The 20193-nt window shown below is 37.1% G+C and overlaps 3 protein-coding genes across 3 annotated transcripts; all 3 read right to left on the minus strand.

Moving 5' to 3' along the window:
• Positions 1-16: 16 nt before the first annotated feature.
• LOC109007328 (protein CROWDED NUCLEI 4-like) lies at positions 17-7911 on the minus strand. The gene is made up of 8 exons (XM_018986959.2): positions 7547-7911; positions 5015-5224; positions 4653-4906; positions 3509-3779; positions 3329-3412; positions 1313-3168; positions 860-1208; positions 17-500 (listed from the first exon to the last, which is right to left on the minus strand). Exons 1-7 carry the CDS (start codon positions 7751-7753, stop codon positions 896-898), a joined length of 3195 nt encoding a protein of 1064 aa, XP_018842504.2. The 5' UTR covers positions 7754-7911; the 3' UTR covers positions 17-500; positions 860-895.
• Positions 7912-9375: 1464 nt separating this feature from the next.
• LOC109007324 (pathogenesis-related protein PRB1-3-like) lies at positions 9376-10078 on the minus strand. Its single transcript, XM_018986954.2, has one exon. The coding sequence runs from the start codon at positions 10033-10035 to the stop codon at positions 9535-9537; it is 501 nt and encodes a 166-aa protein (XP_018842499.1). The 5' UTR covers positions 10036-10078; the 3' UTR covers positions 9376-9534.
• A 1593-nt stretch (positions 10079-11671) lies between these two features.
• Positions 11672-19804, minus strand: LOC109011326 (lysosomal Pro-X carboxypeptidase-like). The gene is made up of 10 exons (XM_035695685.1): positions 19297-19804; positions 18916-19102; positions 16254-16387; positions 16044-16156; positions 15788-15911; positions 15027-15176; positions 14773-14928; positions 14349-14428; positions 14129-14178; positions 11672-12099 (listed from the first exon to the last, which is right to left on the minus strand). Exons 1-10 carry the CDS (start codon positions 19705-19707, stop codon positions 11960-11962), a joined length of 1545 nt encoding a protein of 514 aa, XP_035551578.1. The 5' UTR covers positions 19708-19804; the 3' UTR covers positions 11672-11959.
• Between the last annotated feature and the right edge of the window lie 389 nt (positions 19805-20193).

A 20193-nucleotide genomic window follows, 5' to 3' on the forward strand; every position in this document is an offset into this window, starting at 1 on the left:
GGATGGGGAAGAGAGAAGGTGAAACGGAACGGACTGAAAATTGCACCCCACAAGAATTACACTACCAGTTCACAATACAGCAAACCAGACAACCCAAAAGCCATAAATGGAGACCATCTTTCAGAAGCCTAAAACACCACCCCTATGTTAATGCAAATATTCTCCCAACAATCACCTGCCCCTGATGAAAGCTACACTCACAAAGCCGACAAAAGATGCACAAACATATACAAATTTCTCAAATGATCACAGTGAGTGGAGTCATTTACATATTTAGCCCAGCTTTAAGAGACGTCACCAGCCAAAACTACACAAAAAAAGAGTGAAGAAGACTGGTGTAGTAAGTAAACAATGGATGCATCCATTAAAAAGCCAAAAATCTTTTAAGTTTTGACCTTGTCCTCTACTGCTGTTTATGGATAAATTTCTCTTCAGAACTTGGCCGCACCATGATGTTCAACTTCTGGTTTACTATATTTTGACATCTCTCTTCATTGAGGCTGCAAAACGATGTGCATAAGAAAAAAAACGAGAATGCAGCAGTATATATGGCTAATTACTCAAGGAAAGCACATTCCGTGGCATCGGTAAGGACAAGACATAAGCAAGAATAAGCAATCACAAATATCATAACCCGGTAGCCATGGAATAAAAACCACCCATAAATTGAGACTTTCAGTCTTACAACTACAAACAACATATTTATAACAGGAAATGAAAATGAAAATGAAAATAATGAACGCGAAACAAAAGTTTCTGAGCCACCTGAATGAAATGAAATGAACAAAAACCATAACAGTCTTATATACCAGCATGCAAAAACGTCAACTCAAGCAAGATTTGAGATAACAGCAGTCACCTGATAATGCCCAGTATCTTGTCCAACATTGTGTACTTACTGTACATTTTCTGGTGCCTTGGGGCCACAGGGAAAGACACCATTCTTTACATGTGAAGAATTCGTAAGACCATTTATTCCTTCATCTGGAGGAACATCCAGCTCCATTTCTGCAACAGGATGCAACAGACTGTCTAATTCGTCTTCATTCGTGAAGTTGTGAGTCTCCGTTTTCTCCAGAGTCACTTCTGAGACTTGTATGATTTTATCTAAAATAAGCGCACCAGCCTCTTCAGCACCTTCTTTAGTTTGGGAGGATGACAACGATACATGCCGATCCTCTGGAGCATTTTGTTGGGTGGAAGTTGCACTGAAACCAAATAAATAAACATTTAGCAGAAGTGCTTCGGCCCAAGAAACACAATACGATCACTACGCCATAAAAATGACAGGATTTAATTTGCAAAGTTTAACCTCTCAGTAGAGGCCCCTTGAGCTGCCGCACCATCATCTTGTTGCCTCCTTTTCTTATTGCTCCGCCTTTGCTCTAGTTGTAAATTAACACCATCATTGGATATAGAGTGTATATCTCTTCTTTTCCTTCCAGCCTGAAGCCCTTGCTCAGAAATTGAAGGGGCACATTTTTCACTGGAATGCCCCTCAACTTCAGATGCAGTATGATGTGTTGCTTTTACAACCTCGCCTACAGTGGGCACTTCGACTATCACTTTTGGCTCACCAAGAGCATATCTCACCTGCTGTCGCTCGCTGAAAATTATGTTCGACTTCTCTCCCACATACTTATGCCCAATGCTTGCATTTTCATGGTCAGGAGGCCTTTCTTCAGACTTCATTGGAGTCTTATCAGGAGAATGTTTGAATATTAATTCTGTGCAGCGTTTAATCCAAGAGAAACGAGCGGAGTTATGAGCAGAAGCACCATTCATATCACCCATAGATGGAGAATTGAGCCCATTGCTAATGTCGGTAACATCTATCTCTTTGTGCGAGTCCACGGCATTTTGTACAAGAGCTTGCTGCTTCAAAATTCTTTTTGCAGAAACTTTCCGCTGGCTTCGTTCGGGATCTGAATTTTGCAACTCTGCAACAATAACGCTATCTGAGGCAACATTCAAATCCCGCAATTTCTTAAGGTCTTCAATTTGGGAAAGAATCTCTCCTCTATCTGCATGCAATAGCTCTCTTTGCTCTTTTAATTTCTCTCTTTGGACCTTAAGATCCTCAATGCAATTATTTAACTCTTCCCACTCCCTGTTTCTTTGCTCACGCTCGAAATTTATGTCGATTCTCTCAGTTTCGAGCCTCTTCATTTCTAAGGAAACCTGTTCCAGCTCCTTCTCTGCTTGTTCCTTAAGAGAGCTTATATACTGAAGTTCAGTTTTCTTTTCTTGCTCAAAGGCTTTCTCTCTCTCCCTCAAATCATTCTCTAATTCTTCGCGTCTTTTCTCAAAGCAATTCTCCAGTTCTCTCTTACGCATCTCAACATCTAGTAAGAAATCGGCATGTTCTTGCTGCATCTTGCCGAACCACTCAGTGCGATCATGCACCATCTTATTCATGAAGTCTTCCCGCTCACGGCTAAGTGCCTCCATTTCAAGTTTACATTGATCTCGCATTGCAACTTTTTCCAGTCTCAGGCTATCACGCTCATCCTTAATAAATCTGGAAAATGCCAATCTCTCTTCAGCTATGTGTTCTGCTTCTTTCCGTAGCCCTTCTCTTTTCTCATCAATTAACTCCCATTCAGCTTCAAACTTAGCCTTCTCTATTTTCAACTTATCAGAATCAGCCAAAAGCTCCATTTTTTGAGCCCTAACAATGTCTATTTCTTCTTTAAGTTTCACCTCTAGAACTGAAAACTCCCTTGTTTCAGTTTTCATGGCCTCTAACTTCTCGTGTGCGCAATCAACCAACTTCTTTTCATCACCCAAAGAATCCAGTGACTTTTGAAGCTCTGCTTTCATTTTTTTAATCTCTTCCTTTTCTTCTAGAAAATGAGCTTTCTTCAGCTCAAACTCCTTCTCACGAGCACTTAGGTGCTTTTCTTTCTCATCTAGTAGATTTAATGTCTCTGCCACGTCTTTCTCCCTATCTGCCATTCCCCTTGACTGAACCTCCAAGTCATGTTCCCTTTCCAATATTAGGTTCTCCCGCTGCCTAAGATCCATTTCCTTTAACTCCCAAGCCCGTCTCTTAGCCTCAATTTCATCTTCAAATGTTTTTTGCTTCAGCTGCAGCTCAGCATCAAATTCAGACTTCCTTGTTCTCAAAGCAATTTCCTGATTGGCAATAACTTTGTGTAATTCATCCTGCATTGCAAAAGATCATTACATGAAGGCTGAAAAAATTCCAAGAAAAAATACATACACAGAATGGAATAAAAACAAAGATATAGCTGACACAATCTTCCGCTTTATAACTTTTTTAATTTTCTGAAAACAAACTGCAAGATAAGACACAACAACTCACAGATTCTTTACTCGCAAGTTTTTCCTGTAAAACGAGTAGGTCTTGCTGTTGCTTGTTCAGCAAAGCTTCCCTTTTAATGACATCCTGCATGAACTTAAAAGAGAAACTACATAAATGAAGTTTTCCATAAACGGAGTAAAAATTACATAAATCAACATAAAATCAAGTAAAAATACGAACCTGCTCCCTTTCTGACAGGGAAGCCTTAGTCAGCTCTAGATCGGATCTCTTATGATTTAGAGCTCCAAGTTCCTTCTCAATATTTGCCTTTGAGTCCTCTATCTCTTTTTCAAGTCGATTTAGATCCTGAGATCTACTGAAAATGTAATCCTCCCTCTGATTCAGCAGAACTTGTGCATCAAGTAATCTTTCATGTTCAAGCTGCAAAGCTTTCTGCCTTTCACTTAAAGATTGCCTCTCAAGACTGATCTCTTTCTCTTTTTCATCACAGCTAAAACATAAAGACAACAAAGAAATTATAAAGCTACAGAAGCAGGTTCCTTGCTGCAAATTTATACATCTGAAGCAGCACGTCCTGAACAAAAACTATGACCATTGTATGACTATAGCTATATATGAAAGACAACAGAGAAACTTCTTCTGTGTTAATGCAAAGTTGAGAGCTTCTGCTTTCATCAGTAAGTCAAGATAAAGGTTAAGTCCACAAGAAGAGCAACCGCATGGTCTTACATGGAATTCCGTCATGAACTAAGTTATGAATGGCATGGGGACTAATGCTAATTCCAAATCTACATATAGCACAAGGTTTGATTACCAGAGAATAGAAAAAGGATAATAATTACGACTCAAACTTCATCTCAGAAAAAGGGTTAGCACCAAAACATAAAAATGTGAAAGCTACATTTTTCTTTGAGTATCACTCTGCATTCTTCAATACTGATGAAAAGAACATTACTCTTGATCAAAAGAGTGAAAGGGCCTCTGGTTGGGTAAGGTGGCATTAGAGCAGTTTAAAATGTATCGTTTGCTCAAGTGATATATTGAAAGGCTGAAAGCTGTAAGGCAGCATAGATTAAGAGAGTCAAAGAAGAGGTGACATGAAACTTGACTAGGGAATCTGAGACATTTTAATCAACTTAGCCACAAAATTCAAAGGAAAACACCATTATGCAGCTCACTTACTAATCTTTTGTGGCTTTTAGTGTGGCTTTGAGCATCATGACATTATAAGATAAGAGCTCAAAGATTTTAAGCATATTTCTTTGGCATATTTCCCTAGTTGAAACTAACCAAATTCCACTTGTACACAGGCAGTCTACAAAAGCAGTTTCAAAAACACAATATAAATGAGTATGAAACATACTCAGTCTTGAAAGATATCATTCGCCTCCTAAGATCATCTTCACGTGCTTCAACTTCCTGCAGTTTTCTTTCTGAGGCATGGTTATAGCGGCTCACTTCTGCTTGCAAAGATTCTGCCGCATGCAGCTTTGCCTCAGCCTCAGTTAATTTCGTCTGAGCTTCCTCTACCATATCGCGTGCTTCAGCCAATTTGCTCTCAGCTGCAACCTTTATTTCAGCAGATTCTGCACGCATCTCACTCAAGGCCTTCTCAAGCTAAAGAAATCCATTGGACAACCACCAAGAAAACATTAATAATATTGGGGTCATATGGAAAGGCAAATTTTCTTTAATTTAAAGGACAGCCGCAATTGATAAGCTTACACTTGCTATACACTCGTCTTTCACTCCTACAGCCTTTTTCAGATTCTCTTCTCTTTTCCTTGACCCAGCTAAAGCAGATAGATGCACAGCTTGATCACGCATATGCATTATTTCAGCTGTGTCAGCAGAAATTTTGATTTGCTCATACTTGGAATCCAGTTCCTTTCTTTCCAATAGGAGAAGGCCCATGTGGTGTTGGTGGTCAAAGATCTAGATAATATTATTAGTTAGATATACTTTGATTACTTATCAAAAAAAAGTTAGATATACTTCGAAAAAAATAAAAAAAGCACAGCTAGGATGCTTTTTTTTTTTTTATAAGTGGGTATAACTGGGATGCGACTCATGGTAGAGGTATAAATGTAGTAAAGAATAGACAATAGGGCCCAAATTGAGTAGCAACATTCGATGCGTAAGCCCAGTAAAACTGCACTTCACAGGTACATAAATTTGCATATAGAGGGAAGTGAAATGAGATCAAAAGCAACTTAATTACCCAATAACAAACAATTCCACAGGACAAGCAATATGAGAATAAGCTAATTGAAAATCATATGTTGCAAACATTAAGGAAACACACCTCGTGTTGATAAGGGCAAGTATGGCCCAAATCACAAGCAAGCATGGAAAACTTTAACAACAAAATATAGGGTAAAATTGTTTGGAGAATCAATTAGACAGTATTTTAAAAACATCACAGAATATTAAGAATGTTCAAGTACTGATATTTGCTAGCCCAAGATGACATCATAAAATCAGTGCAACAAGTTAGAGGAACCATCTAGAAAGACAATCCACAGTTTTAGAACCACAAACACCAGCATTCACAGACCCGGTAACTCTTTGATGGACTTCATGTACCACAGTAGCAACCAGCTACACAAGTTGATACCCAATAAATGCACATACTTATGTGCACCAATACAAGGTATTCATTTTCTGGTACCCTAATCTCCCAAACAACAAGAAAATTGTCAAGTTATTCAGGCAACCATATTGCCTGAAAAAACATCAGCATTTAAAAAATATGCATCTGCCTAGTATCTTATACAATCAACGCCATCAATGGGAAAGAGATCTAAATTCAGCTTCCCAAATCCAAAAAGTATAACCCACCAAAAAACTACATGTACAAATATGTAAATAAAAAGGCACCATTTCCATCGTCACTCATCTGCAATCAATGAGATACCATCATAAGGTCCACTTATGATTACAAATGGAACTAGGCAACTATATATATTATATACATAAATTTTAATAAAGAAACCTCTATTTGAAATTCTCTGCCAAATAATAACCAACTTAAGCGCAAGCGTAAGCGTGCCTAGAGCCTAGGCACAAAGCACAAAGCACAAAACGGAAGCACGCACCTGATTGGAGTATGGCCCACATTATTTTTTGGTAAGTAATGAAGCCCACTTTTTAAAAAAGTAATGTATAATTAAAGAATATTCAAAATTACGAAAAAAATCTAAAGAATTAATATAGTAATATATTCAGCACATTAACTCAATTTGTTAAAGAGTATTAAGCAGCGCAACAATCAAATGATCAACAGATTACATTAAACTTAAACATAGCATTTATACAATTTTCTTGTGCTTTACAACATAACACAACCATGATATTGCATAGACATAATCAAAATAAATTACATGGTTGAATCAAAATTACCTAAAAGGTAACAACCAAAAAAGCACTAGAATTGTAGGTATTGACTTCTATGCAAACATAAGCAATAAAATGAAAGTCTAAAGCATATAGTCCTAGATATTTACCGCAAATAAATGGTTCTGTAAAACAGTGCAAAGCTCAAACTGATATCTTATATTTTTTTCCAAAAAACTATAAAAGCACACTTTTTGCGCTTTAAGCTCACTAAAAAAGTACCAATAAGTGCGCTCTTACCGGCGGCAAACACCCCGTCCTATATATGTTGATTTCCACCCACGCACTCAAGTCACTAAGAATTTTTTAAACTAAATGTAAACATGACGTGCTAGAATCATTGATATTAACGTTATTTCTTGTTAAAATTATTAAAGATGGAAATTATGCAATTTCAACATTTATTTACAAGGAATTATTCAAAATCAAATATATAATTATTGAGTGAAAAAAGTTGTACACGTACTTAAAGAAGTGAAGCACAGATAACGTTCATTTCATTTTAATCCAAATACCTTCGCCCTATATTTCGATGACACAGAATAAAAGGAAATGGAAAACAAAAGAATCAACCCAACAAGTCCAAATAGTATGCAATAACTCGGAAGAAACACATTCATTCTGAAGTGCTAATGAGAATTTCAGATATATCAAGACTTGATATATTTCCACGTCGTTTCAGTAACCAAGAGAAAGCCAACAACCCACAAATCCCCCAAGCCCACCTAAACGAGCAAATAAAAATTCCAAAATAAACAGCGAATCGAAATTAAATTTTTCAAAAGAAATAAGGAAACAAAAATTAAATTGAGAATAATAAACAAATGAAGTAAAAAAGATTTGAGAAGGGGGGAAAAAAACCTCAGCTTCAAGCTTTGCAATATAGGCTATGAGGGCAGCCTTGTCCGTCCGTTTAATGGATTCCTCATCCAAGCCGGCCCCTTGAAGGCGCTTCCAGATGGCTTCGTCGCTGAGAGGGGTTTTCAAAACCCTAGAACCGGGCGTTATCGACAAAGGCCGAGAAGAAGCCGGACTGATCGCGAGGCGTTCCGATCGCGGAGTGGCCATCTCCGCTTCCGAAACACCCTTAACGTTTCTGAGCTACGGCTACTGTTGATCTGCAAAAGTCCTACTCCCACTTCGGGAGTTCTTGCCTTTTCGGAGCGTTCTCTCTCTCTCTCTCTCTCTAAAACACACGGTGGTGTCTGTGAGAGTAAAGTCGCTAATTATGCTTTTCTTTAGTTCAATTTACGGCGTTGAAAGTGCTTTTACTTCACTTCGAAGCCTGAGAAAATATCGATGATGATGGCCACTTTTTATACGACGACGTTTGCACGGGGTTTTAAAATTTAAAAATCTAAGCCGCCATTAATGAAGGGGAGACATAACCTCCCAAAACATAATAGTGATTGTCACAAATATTTTTATTCTATTTTTATTAAAATATAGATATTTTTGTAAAATGATCTTATATTTATGACTTATTTTATAAAAATGTCTCTTTTATTTAAATAATTGTAAAAGGGATTTTGTGTCAATCATTTTCCATACTGATTTTTAAAAATTTATTATGTTATCGGATTGGGCGATTTATCATCTTATTGTGTATTTTGTGATACAATATTAGTATAAGTAATGTTAGATATAATTTTAAGATATATAAATTTTACGTATTCTAATTGAAAAAAAAAATGAGGTCTATTGTTAAAAAATAATTTTTTTATAAAGATTTCATGTTTATTATTTTTTAAAAAGCAATACACTAAGATTGACTTATTTCTCAATTAGTATAGCATTTTTGTATTATAAGATTAGTTAATAATTATTCTGACTTCGTTAGAAATAGAAAACTACAATTAACGAAGGTGGATTGTGACATCCATCCAATATAAAATTATATACATATATACTTTATTTGTTTAATTAAATAATTTTACCACTCAACATTTATCCTTTTTTGAGACCGAATGCAGATTTTTCTTTTTATTGCCCTGTCCATAAATAACTTAATTCTATAAAAAGAAAAAAAAAAAAAAAACTGTGGGCCAACGTGCATGATCCATCTTTGAAGAGGGGTGCATGCTCACAAGCTTTATAAGACAAGACAATAATAGTCCTAGTGTCTTAGCCACTCTGTCATATATATAATTGGGGTTCCAACATTCATGTTTTGTCATGATTTGAAAATGATTTATAATTAGTTTTAATATTATCTGTTTTTACATTTTATTTGAATATAGAAACAGTTTCATCTCATCTCATCTTATCATTATAATTTTTTAAATTTTTATATAGAATATAATAAATTTTTTAAATTTTAAAAGAATAATAATATTAAAAAATAGAGAAATTCTATTTGCAGTTCTCAAGTGGAGACCGCATGTGCAAACACATTATTAAATAAGAGAAAACATCATTTTAGAATGGATAATTTTATAATTTTAAAAAATTTTAAAGTTAAAATAGCCTAGACTTGCATTGCAGTCCCCATTTTGAGACTATACTTAGTATTGTTCTAAAAAATAATATTTTATTCAACTTTCATCTCTAAAATTATCTTATCTCACCATCCAAACCATACATAATATTTTACACCTTGAGAGTAAGTTATATTTCTTTTGACCTTTGTAATTGAAGAGGATGTCGAGCATGTAATTCAACTGGATAATTAAAAGTTATAAAATAAAAGATCTTCGCGAAAAAGCGCGCTTGAGTATTTATATTAGATTCAAAGAAACAATGTGACATTAGACGAATCTAAGCCATTCCCCAAAACCAGAATGCTTGATAATACATATATATAATTAATTTTTCTAATATTAAGGCCATAATTTCATTAATTATAATGATCAATAAGGCCTCTCTCCAAGATAATTCCCAGGAGGATAATAATTACAGGTGATGAAGACTCCTCCATTAGAACAAAAGGATCGAGCACAGCCTAACTGAGTAGTATCCTTCCACACCACCTGCGTGTAATGCAGACATTGGTTTCCCATCAAGCAGTCATTGGTCCCGTAATCGTAAAATGCCTTCTCGTCAACCCACGCTTTCACGGCAGCCACCGCATCCATGAAGCCGAAGCCGTAGCCCCAGAAAAGGTTCTCTCCGTAAGGGCCATTGGAGTGGATCATCTTGCAGCCCATGGATCTCTGATGCCGAGCGTACTTCTTAGCGTATGCCTGTAGGGTTGTGTTCCACTGCAAGGGACCGACCCCGACTTCCATGCGCGCCATGTTGTGGAAGGCGATGAAGGCTGCGGCGCTGTGGTGGGCGTGGGAAACAAGAGCCTGCAGCTGGGCTATACCCAGAACACAAAGGAAAACGCAGTTAATGGTGTACTTTGACATGGTAGCAATTTTTTGTCTGCACTGCAAACCATGTCACTGGTTTTATTGGGAATATATATACACACATATATATATATAGGGATTGGTTTGCAGTTTTGTCTTTTGGAAGAGTTTATTTCAATACACACATTGTAAACAGTTTCGGCTGATTTTTCTCCACGCAATAATGGCAGTACGTTGGAAAAAGGTTTATTTTCAGAATAACTATTTTTAGAAATCTTGATAATTACTTAAAGCCACAGACGGTATTTGCTATCTTCTATAAATTTTCGTTATCGTCGGACCAAAGGGGACTACAATGCTTTACTAGAACAGGACAGCGTCCTTCCCATGTTGTTGGCTTATATATATCTTTATAATCCTTCTCTTCAGTTACTATTTACTACTTTACACCTCACATCTTACAAAAATACCTCTACATCCTATAAAAAACACTCTCGTACTTTATGAAAAAAATCATAAACTTTTATATCATGTGTGATAAGTGTGATGTAAACAGTTGCTGATTTATAGCAAAACTATATATAGTGCTGTCTAATTATATATCCGACCCTCACATTGACTGCCATTTCCAACCATTTTTCACACTTTATTCTATTAGTTCACCGGCTTGATGTCGAAGTTTTATTGTTTTTTATGTTAATATTATGAGCCCCAAAAGATGGAGAAAAAAGTGCATATTGAGAGAGAGAGAGAGAGAGAGAGGCTACCGACCTTCCATTCTGTCAGCCCAATATCTCCGTGGCTGCTCAATTTATAGCTTTATGATTGGAATCCCGTCCAAATTTTCTCAAAAACAAAAGAAATCTATCTTTATGGATGATTAAAATTCATCTCTATTTCATCAGTGAATCGAAGTACGAGAAATTATGATCATTTTAGTTACTAATCTAATCACTTTTAGAAATGCAATAATTAAAATCTCCCATATTTTTCATTACATAGGACCCACTTCAAATAAAATGAAAGATTCTATTCCGCCTGCGTGGTGGGTAGTAACCTCCTTTATCGTGTAGAAAGCCAGAAAAAGTGTTTTGCAAAGGCTTGAACAAGCCAAAAACTAGCTCTGCATATTCATCATGTCCGACTGAATATTAGCAAGAGAAATATTTTAACCAAGAGAAATATTTTAACCATAAAGAGATCCCACAAAAATATACTCACATACTGACTTGACTTAACGTAATAAGTTAGATTGTAAAATTATTTTTATTGTAAAATAGATCTAATATCTTTATCATATAAAATCATATCAGTTTATAAATTTACTTTAACAGAATCTCTATGTAGTTGTAGCACTTTTCTAATAACAGTGAGCTGAGATGTCTTGTCAAAGTCAATGCAGAAAAGGGCACACCCTATACCAACCAAATCATCAGATACAATAGCCCAAGTTTAGCCGGTGAAAAGGCAACTTCACCCTAACAATTGAGGTCACCGTTTGAGAAGGAAGTGACATGATAATACTGGGTAGGAAGCTAGGAACTTCATGAATCATGACTATTACATTTTAAATCTTTGCAACCCAACGCACAACTATTTACACCTATTTACACCAATATTTCAATAAACTATTTATCCAAAAAATATAATATCAAGAACCATTATCCATTACCAGCTCCAAGTAAGAGTGAGGAGAAATAGTTAACGGGCAAGTGATATTCAGGAAGTACAACGAGGCATACCACGTAGTTGTTTGGTGCACTAAAAAATCCAGTTACACTTAAAATTGCCATCTCATTATACACATATATTTACAATGTTCCCCACATTTTTAGTGGAGACGGTACTTTATAAGAGGCAATGATAAAGTTAAGGGCACTGACATGGAAAAGGAGAGATCTTACACTGTTCATTCAATGATGTCCGAAGGAAAAACACAGGCAAGTTCGAACTGTATACAAGAAAGATCTTCATACACCAACTACATGTCGATTATTGCTTTCTTTTCCTCATAGTAGTCACTTATCCAGCCTTTAATCAACTTGATTTCAGTTGCCCTCTGCTCTAGCAACCAATCAGGATCTTCTGAGCTTGAAGCACGTAAATCTATGTGATGGGCACCTGTTAATCAAATGATAAAATGCTTTTAGCATCCGTTCATTCGTAAGTCCTTAAATATCAAACCACCTCCAAGAGTCCTTCAGAAGCTAACTGAGAAACCTAATCTAGTACTGAATTCCTAAAGATCCTACATCACACACACACACACACACACACACACACGAAGACTTTTTTTTATATAAGTAATACGAAACATGCAGAATTTAGCAAATAGTTGTAGCTAATAGGGATGTCATGAAACAAGTTTGAACATTCTAGCAATCACTTCTTTAAAACAAATAGACATGGAAGCAGACAGATTACATCAAATTTGAAAGAGACCTCACAGGCATTGAGATAAGCAGGCAGACAGAATGTTGGAGATCACCAATGCATAAACTAAATATGTCTGGTAATATTATCTAGAATGATCTAGATTACGTGCTTTGTAAGAATTTCCTTGAAATGGGAATATCAAAACCAAGGTAAAAGTTGAAAGGATAGTCTTATTTCCCACCATATGTTGTTTCTCTGTACCATCATCTCCCAAGGAGCATCCCATCCTGTGAGAGGATGGCACAGAAGAAACAAAAACCGGTGTTGAAGAACTATATGAAGGTACACATATGGAGTTGAATTTATTCTAATTGGGAAGTAATTAGTGGACGAGGGTGGTGCAGAAGAAACAAAAACTGGTGCATCCCAAGTCATTTAAGGAGTATACGTCATATGAAACAAAATGTGAGGGGAGTTATAAAAAAGTTTCATAACATAAGACAAAGACTTAAGGATTCAACTAACATAATATAACTCAAATTGAAGGGCCAAGAAAAAGATAATTCCAAGTCAAAAAGACGTGATGTACTCCTGCATTTAGTGAAAAGGAAGAATGCAGTTAAATAGAAATGGTAAGTGAGATGGTTTTGTTTTAATTCAAGTGTGTACAAAATCTTTAAACGTGAGAAAAGAAGCCAATCAAACCAATGGACCTGAAACCTGACCCTTTTAGTTGTTTGGGCCAACTATATTGAAGGCCCAATGGACCATTTTTCGTTTCCCGGCTGGTGCATCAATTATTATGTTTTTTAGAGCTCACCGGAAGGGTCTAGGGACTTTTTCTTTCATACATTGCAACTTTGAGCATCATCTTGTATTGAATGGAACAAGTTTTAAAGACTTTTATGCTGCTTTTTGCAGGGCTTAGCTTGTAATTAGGCTTTTCTTGTGTACTTCTTGTGTACCTGAGCCTCGCCTAATTACGTGGATTAATAATCTTTCTTACTTATCAAAAAAATAATATTTGAATTGAGACATGCATTGGAGCTCAAAGACATTAGGATGCCTCGGCCAGTAGGCTTTTATTCTTATAAATTATCTGTAATGCCATATCTTTTGACAACTACTACTTGAAAGGAATCGACCAACCATGATTTTTTTTAGAAAATGAAAAGTTGCAAGGCAGGTTTTAGATAAATTCCTATCCATCCAAGATGTAGATTAAAAGTAAAAAAAAAATTTTATTGGCACTGGGTGTCTAGGAATAGTGTCCCGACTAATCCCGGGAGAGCACAGACCCTCAACAAGGAGTTTCCTGCAAGTGCAACTCGGGTAATTCAAGGGAGAAATCCCCCAGTCCGATGACCCCTAGAGATTGTTTGCACCCAGGGGATTTGAACCTTAAACCTAGGAGAGCATACCCCCGAGCCCAAGGCCTTTACCACTTGAGCCAACCCCTAGGGGTTAATGTAGATTACAAGTAAATCCTATCAAAAATGTAGATTACAAGGGTGCCATGGTATTTTTCTGTATATGACATAAAACCAATGTCAACCCACTAAATAGCCCTATCGGACTGGGGGATTTTTCCCTTGAATTATCCAAGGTACACTGGTGGGAAACTCTTTGCCGAGGGCCTGTGCACCCCTGTGCAAAAATGTAGATTACTGGGTTTAGTCGGGGGGCTGCTCTTGGACACCTGGTGTCAAAACAAAACTAGCCCTCACACAGATAAAAGAGGAAAAGAATATAGTTGGTATCAGTTGAAAATTACCTTCCTCAGTAACAAGAGCAACAATAGTTTCAGATACGTTCTGCAGAACACTGCAATAGATGTCACTTCCAATGATTAGCATTCAAACAATGATTTTTTTTATTGGTAAAGCAAGGATTTTATTGATGATATAAATAGGCATAGCCCAATTACATGGGACATATACCCAAACAATGAATGTTTAAAAACAAACATAAGAAAAGCTTAACAAAGATGCTACCTTCCACCACTCCAGGGATCCAATAGGCCATTGGAGAAAATGATATTACTTCCAAACTTTTTCAGGGCTGTCTTGACATCCTTCACAACGAAATCCAAAGATGCAGTCATTATATCGCATTTGAAAGGTAAAGCATTATGCATGAAAGGATTGTAAGACATCAGCCAGGAATGGACAATGGTGTTGCAACATGTTACTGGTTTCTGAAATTTCAGCATTTGATTTGAACGTAGGAATCTCTCATACAATCCACTGAGATTAATAGGTTCTACGATTCAAGTACTTAAACCACTTTTTTCAGTTGTAAATCCTAGTTAGGTATCTCATGTATATGTCCTGTGTACTTGGCTATGCCTTTTATTATGAATAAAACTTCTTGATTACCTATCAAAAGTACTTAAAAGCGCAGGTATCATTCACTCACATGTCCACCAAATTCCGTTGTTATCCATCTGGGTCTTGGTTTCACCTTGAACTCCTTCCAGCATTCCTCTTGAAAGGAAGAGTGATTATAATCATATGTTGGATACATGCTCGCATCCCGGCTACTAGACATTGGCATAACCATCTCGGTGCAAGCCTATATTATTATAAGGAAATAGTGGGAGCAATTTAATCCCCAAAAAGTATCATTTAAGATAAAACAATGACATATGAAAATACTACAAAACTCTAGACCTGCCAGTTCCAGCCATCCATGCCATGAGGATCATCATCCAATTGAAAGCAGTCAACACCTCCAGTATAATTGTAATACACACTAACTCCTTCAAATATGCGCTCCAGAATGCTAGTGCCATGAGGACAACCGTCAATCTTTCTGCAAACCTACAAGAACAGTTAAATCATATTTAAATTTGTTAAAGAAGCAAATGGTTTTTACGCATACCCTGCCAGTACAGAAGTCAGGATGATAGATCAATATAGAGCGGATGCAGCTATGGAAGAATAGACTCAGAGCATTATGAAACAGAAATAGTCGATAAGCATACAGGTTCTAAATACAGGGTAAATTGAACAGAAGAGGGACAGTGAGAGATTCTAGCCTACAGTACAGCTGGATCTAGAGAAATCTAAACTATACTGCAGAACATTGGCATTTTTTTTTTTTTTTTTATAAATAAGAAGATATTTTATTGATATGGAAATAGGCATAGCTCAAGTACACAGGAAGTATACTTGACATCTTTTTTATTTTTATAAGTATAGTTAAGGCTCAAACAAATGAATATAGGAACGTCTGAATGCAAAAGCCTAACAAAAATAGGAGGCAAATGCCAGAATCTCAGCTCCCAGATCGCTTTTGGCAATGCGAAGATTGGCATCTTATACATTGCAAATTATAGTTATTGGAAGGAATTTAATTTAGACTATCAGATCTTCCCTATATGTATGTGCACGTGAGAAATTTTACAAATTGTATTATAATCCCAACTAACCTCTCTTATTGGATGTCCAGGTAATGGCATCAAAAAATCAGAACTGTAAGGGTAGTTCACCATTGCCAAATAACTATAAGCAGAGTCCAACCAGTCTCTCAGATCTTCAGTCCTCTTTAAGGTCCTGTCAGCTGCCACTGATCAGTTAAGACCCAACAAACCAAATTGAAAAAAATACCCTGTATAAAACAAGTTCAGTAATTATCAGCTGATACAGCAACAGCAAACATATTTCTTTCATTTTTTGTTTCCTTACCGACACAAGTGGAATGTTTTGGTCAGTTGCAGGAGGCCATCATTTTTTAGACTCTCAGATATTAAGACGTCCCAGGACTCCTTAATAGTATTGAAACAGCTGGTACTTTCACGCTAACAAAGAGAGTAACCTTGTTATAACACGGGACATGTATATCTGTAAGTAATATACTACAATAGAGATGGCAGTGAAAGATGAAGACTTCCACACCTTGAAAGCACCAGAAACGATGTCATAAAATGTTTCTGGTGGCACAATATCTTCAAACTGAAGAATCGGAGCAGAAGAAGCAAGCGCACCAACTGCAACGTGAGGATACTTGAGCCTCATCCATGCCGCTAACACTGTTTCAATTGAAAAAATACGAGAACATTTAGGCCCTATTTGGATTCAGAATTGATCTCAACTTATTTCATCTAATCATTATAATTTTCTCAAATTTCTACACAAAATATAATAACAATTCAACTTTTTCGAATCCCAAAACAAAAATAATATTAAAAAATAATATTCTAACAATATTTTGGTCCCGTTTGGATACAGAAACGGTTTCATCTCATCTCATCTCATCATTACAACTTTCTAAAATTCTCACACAAATTATAATAAACAATTCAACTTTTTTAAATCTCAAAACAATAATAATATTAAAAAATAATATTCTAACAATATTTTATTCAACTTTCAATTTTCATCTAAAATCATCTCATCTCATCTCACTATCCAAACGGGGGTCTTTATTCAACTTTCATCTCAACTCACTATCCAAACCTCACCTAGACGGCATTCATGTCACAACAGACAAAATGTCACTAGTCAATAAACTAACGCTATTCATGTTGCAAACTTTTTTTTGATAAGTTCCTATGCAAGACAAGGTGACCCACTATCACCCCTTTTATTTGTCTTAGTAATGGAGGCTCTAAGTCGCATGGTAATAGCGGCAGTAGAAGGGGGATTCTTTTCAGGGTTCTCGGTGGGAGATATTCATGGCTCAACCATTATTTCTCACCTTTTGTTTGCAGATGACACTTTGTTATTTTATGAGGCAAATGCAGGACATATCAAATCTTTGAAGGCCATTTTACTTTGTTTTGAAGCGGTATCTGGTTTGAAGATTAATTTGGCCAAGACGGAGATGGTTGCCGTTGGCAATGTTAGCAATATTAGAGGGTTGGCGAATATTTTGGGTTGTGGGGTTTCCTTATTGCCGTTGAAGTACCTTGGACTCCCATTGGGGGCTTCTTTCAAAGCTAAAAGTATTTGGGAGGTGGTGCTGGAAAAATTTGAGCGTAGGTTGGCCGGGTGGAAGAGGTTGTATCTTTCTAAAGGGGGGAAAATCACACTCATCAAGAGTACCTTATCCAATCTCCCCACATATTACTTATCTTTATTTCCCCTACCCGCTAGTATTGCTTCTAGAATAGAGAAGATCCAACGTGATTTTTTGTGGAGTGGGCTAGGAGAGGAGTTTAAGTTTCACTTAGTAGGATGGGATCAGGTATGCTCTCCTTTGAGAGATGGTGGATTGGGGGTTCGAAATGTGAGGGCGTTCAATAAGGCACTATTAGGTAAATGGTTGTGGCGTTACAACCATGAGAGGGGAACTTTATGGAAAGGGGTGGTTGATATGAAGTATGGTAGGGAAAGGGGGGGTTGGTGCTCTAAAGAAGGGAGGGGGACGTATGGTGTGGGGCTATGGAAGTATATACGAAAAGGTTGGTGCTCCTTTGTTAGTAATACTCGGCTACGTTTGGGAGATGGTAGTAGGATTAATTTCTGGCAAGATGTGTGGTTGAGAGACACGGCCTTGAAGGATGCTTATCCTATGATTTTTAGAATTGCACGGGAAAAGGAAGCTATGGTGGCAGATTTGCGGGTTATTAATCAAGGTTCACAGGAGTGGAACATCAGCCTTACTCGAGATGCACATGACTGGGAAGTGACGGTGCTGATGGAATTTCTGAATTTGCTGTACAACATCCCTGTTGCTGTCACAATGGAAGATATGATGGAATGGCGACATTCTAGAAAAGGGAAATTCTCAGTATGCTCTTTTTATGACTCTATTACTATGCATCAAAGGCACAATTTTCCTTGGAAGAATATATGGAGGACTAAAGCACCTACAAAGGCTGCATTTTTTGTCTGGACGGCAGCTCTAGGGAAGATCTTGACCATTGAGAATCTTAGAAGACGCGGCCTTATTATTACGAACTGGTGTTGCTTGTGCAGAAATAGTGGTGAATCGGTGGACCATTTACTACTACATTGTGAGTTTGCCCAAGATATTTGGACTTATTTTCTTAGTAGAATGGGTATAGCATGGGTGATGCCGGGTAGGGTGGTTGATTTGTTAGCAAGCTGGAGAGGGATCACAGGGACACTACAGATTGCAGCCGTGTGGAAGATGGTTCCTATATGTATTTTCTGGTGTATTTGGAATGAAAGAAACGAGAGACTCTTTGAGGACCATGAACGTTCCTTGGAAGAGTTTAGGAATTTTTTCTGGAAGACTTTGTTTTTGTGGGCCATTGCTATTGATTGGAATGGTCGCAGCTTCCATGATTTCCTTGTAACTGTTCCTAGTGCTTAAATAGGTGTAATCACATGTATACTTCTAGTGTACTTGGGCTATGCCTACTTTTATTAATGAAATAACTTATTACTTATCAAAAAAATAAATAAATATCTGTACAAATAAACACAAACAAACAAACATCATTTTTCTTTCCAGCCAAAAAAGAAAACCAGACCATAGTGGTTCATTAATTTCAGATGCATGTCTACCACATCAATCTGTCTTACTACATAGCAAAAGCCAAGTTCAGAGTGGCCTCTGATTAACAAGCAATGTGTCTGCAACACTTACTTCCCCCGTAGGATCCACCAAACAACACCACAGGAGAAACCTCGGCAGACAAATCTCGCTTCAGTTCCCGAAGCAACACCGCGAAATCCGCAAGGGCTTGCTCGGCCGTAAGATAGGATAATGTGGTGGCATTCTTGTATGCCTCATCTCTACTTCCATATGGCATCGACTTGCCATAGTATCGGTGCTGCGCATCAATCAAACAAGTTTGGAGCTCAATCACACATTCCAGACTCACAATTTAATCATTTTCCTACTCGTATGAAACCAATAATGTAAAAAGTAAAAATTAACATCAGTCTACGCCGGTCTTAAATTAAACCTAAATTTGCATTGATTAAGCTGTTAAACAGCAACCAAAGAAGAAGACGAAGCACTTACTTCGGGAAAAACCACCATGGCGCCGAAGCGAGGGGCGATTTCCCAGACGAAACCAGTGTTGGCGGCGAACCACTCGATGTCACCCTCATTGCCGCAGTAGAAGAAGATGGGGCCAAGGCGCTGCGCCCCCACCCAGTGCTCGGTGCTGATGAGGTACCGCTGAGGGAAACTCGGGAGGTCCGAGAAACTGAAGTGGTCGAGTGGCTGAGAGAAATATCGGGTTTCGTACTGGTATTGTGGTTGCTGCTGCCGATTCTGAATCAATGGTTTTGAGTGTCCGCCGAGAAAGCGTGGGGTCCATTTGGAGGAGGTTGGGCGGGAGGTCTGTAATGCGATCGAAGCTGAAGATGAAAAGATACCGATGATCAGGAGAGATAAGGCGAGAACGAATAGATTGGCTTTTATCGCCATATCCACGAGGTTTCTTCTGCTTGTGGGTACTGTGCTTGGTTTTCACGGCCGTAATGGATTGGCAAGTCGAAATACTCTGACCTAGTCTTGGGTCGGGCTTATGCTCGCAACGGTTTAAGGTTCAACCTTATCCCATAACAAGTGTGGGTGTTCAAAAATTGATATTCTTTTGCTATTTTACAACTCTATATTAAATAGAAGATGTTGTTAATACATGGATGACCATTAGAATTTTAAATTATTCATGTATCCTCTTGATTCATGTATTGTCATTTTTTAAGTTCATTATTCGTATAAAAATATATCTGCAAATGCACAAAATCGTAATAAGCAGTAAAGTATTTTAAAGAAAACGGTTATCGAACCTATAAGAAATAATTATGTTATTGAGAATTGAAATTAACTAAATTTATTACTATTTGGAAAACTGAAATGTGAATAATGGTTTATCTAAATTAAACTAAAGAAAAGAATATTAAAATTAAG

This window comes from Juglans regia, chromosome 11, assembly GCF_001411555.2.
Source record: "Juglans regia cultivar Chandler chromosome 11, Walnut 2.0, whole genome shotgun sequence".
In the NCBI taxonomy this organism is placed as follows: Eukaryota; Viridiplantae; Streptophyta; class Magnoliopsida; order Fagales; family Juglandaceae; genus Juglans; species Juglans regia.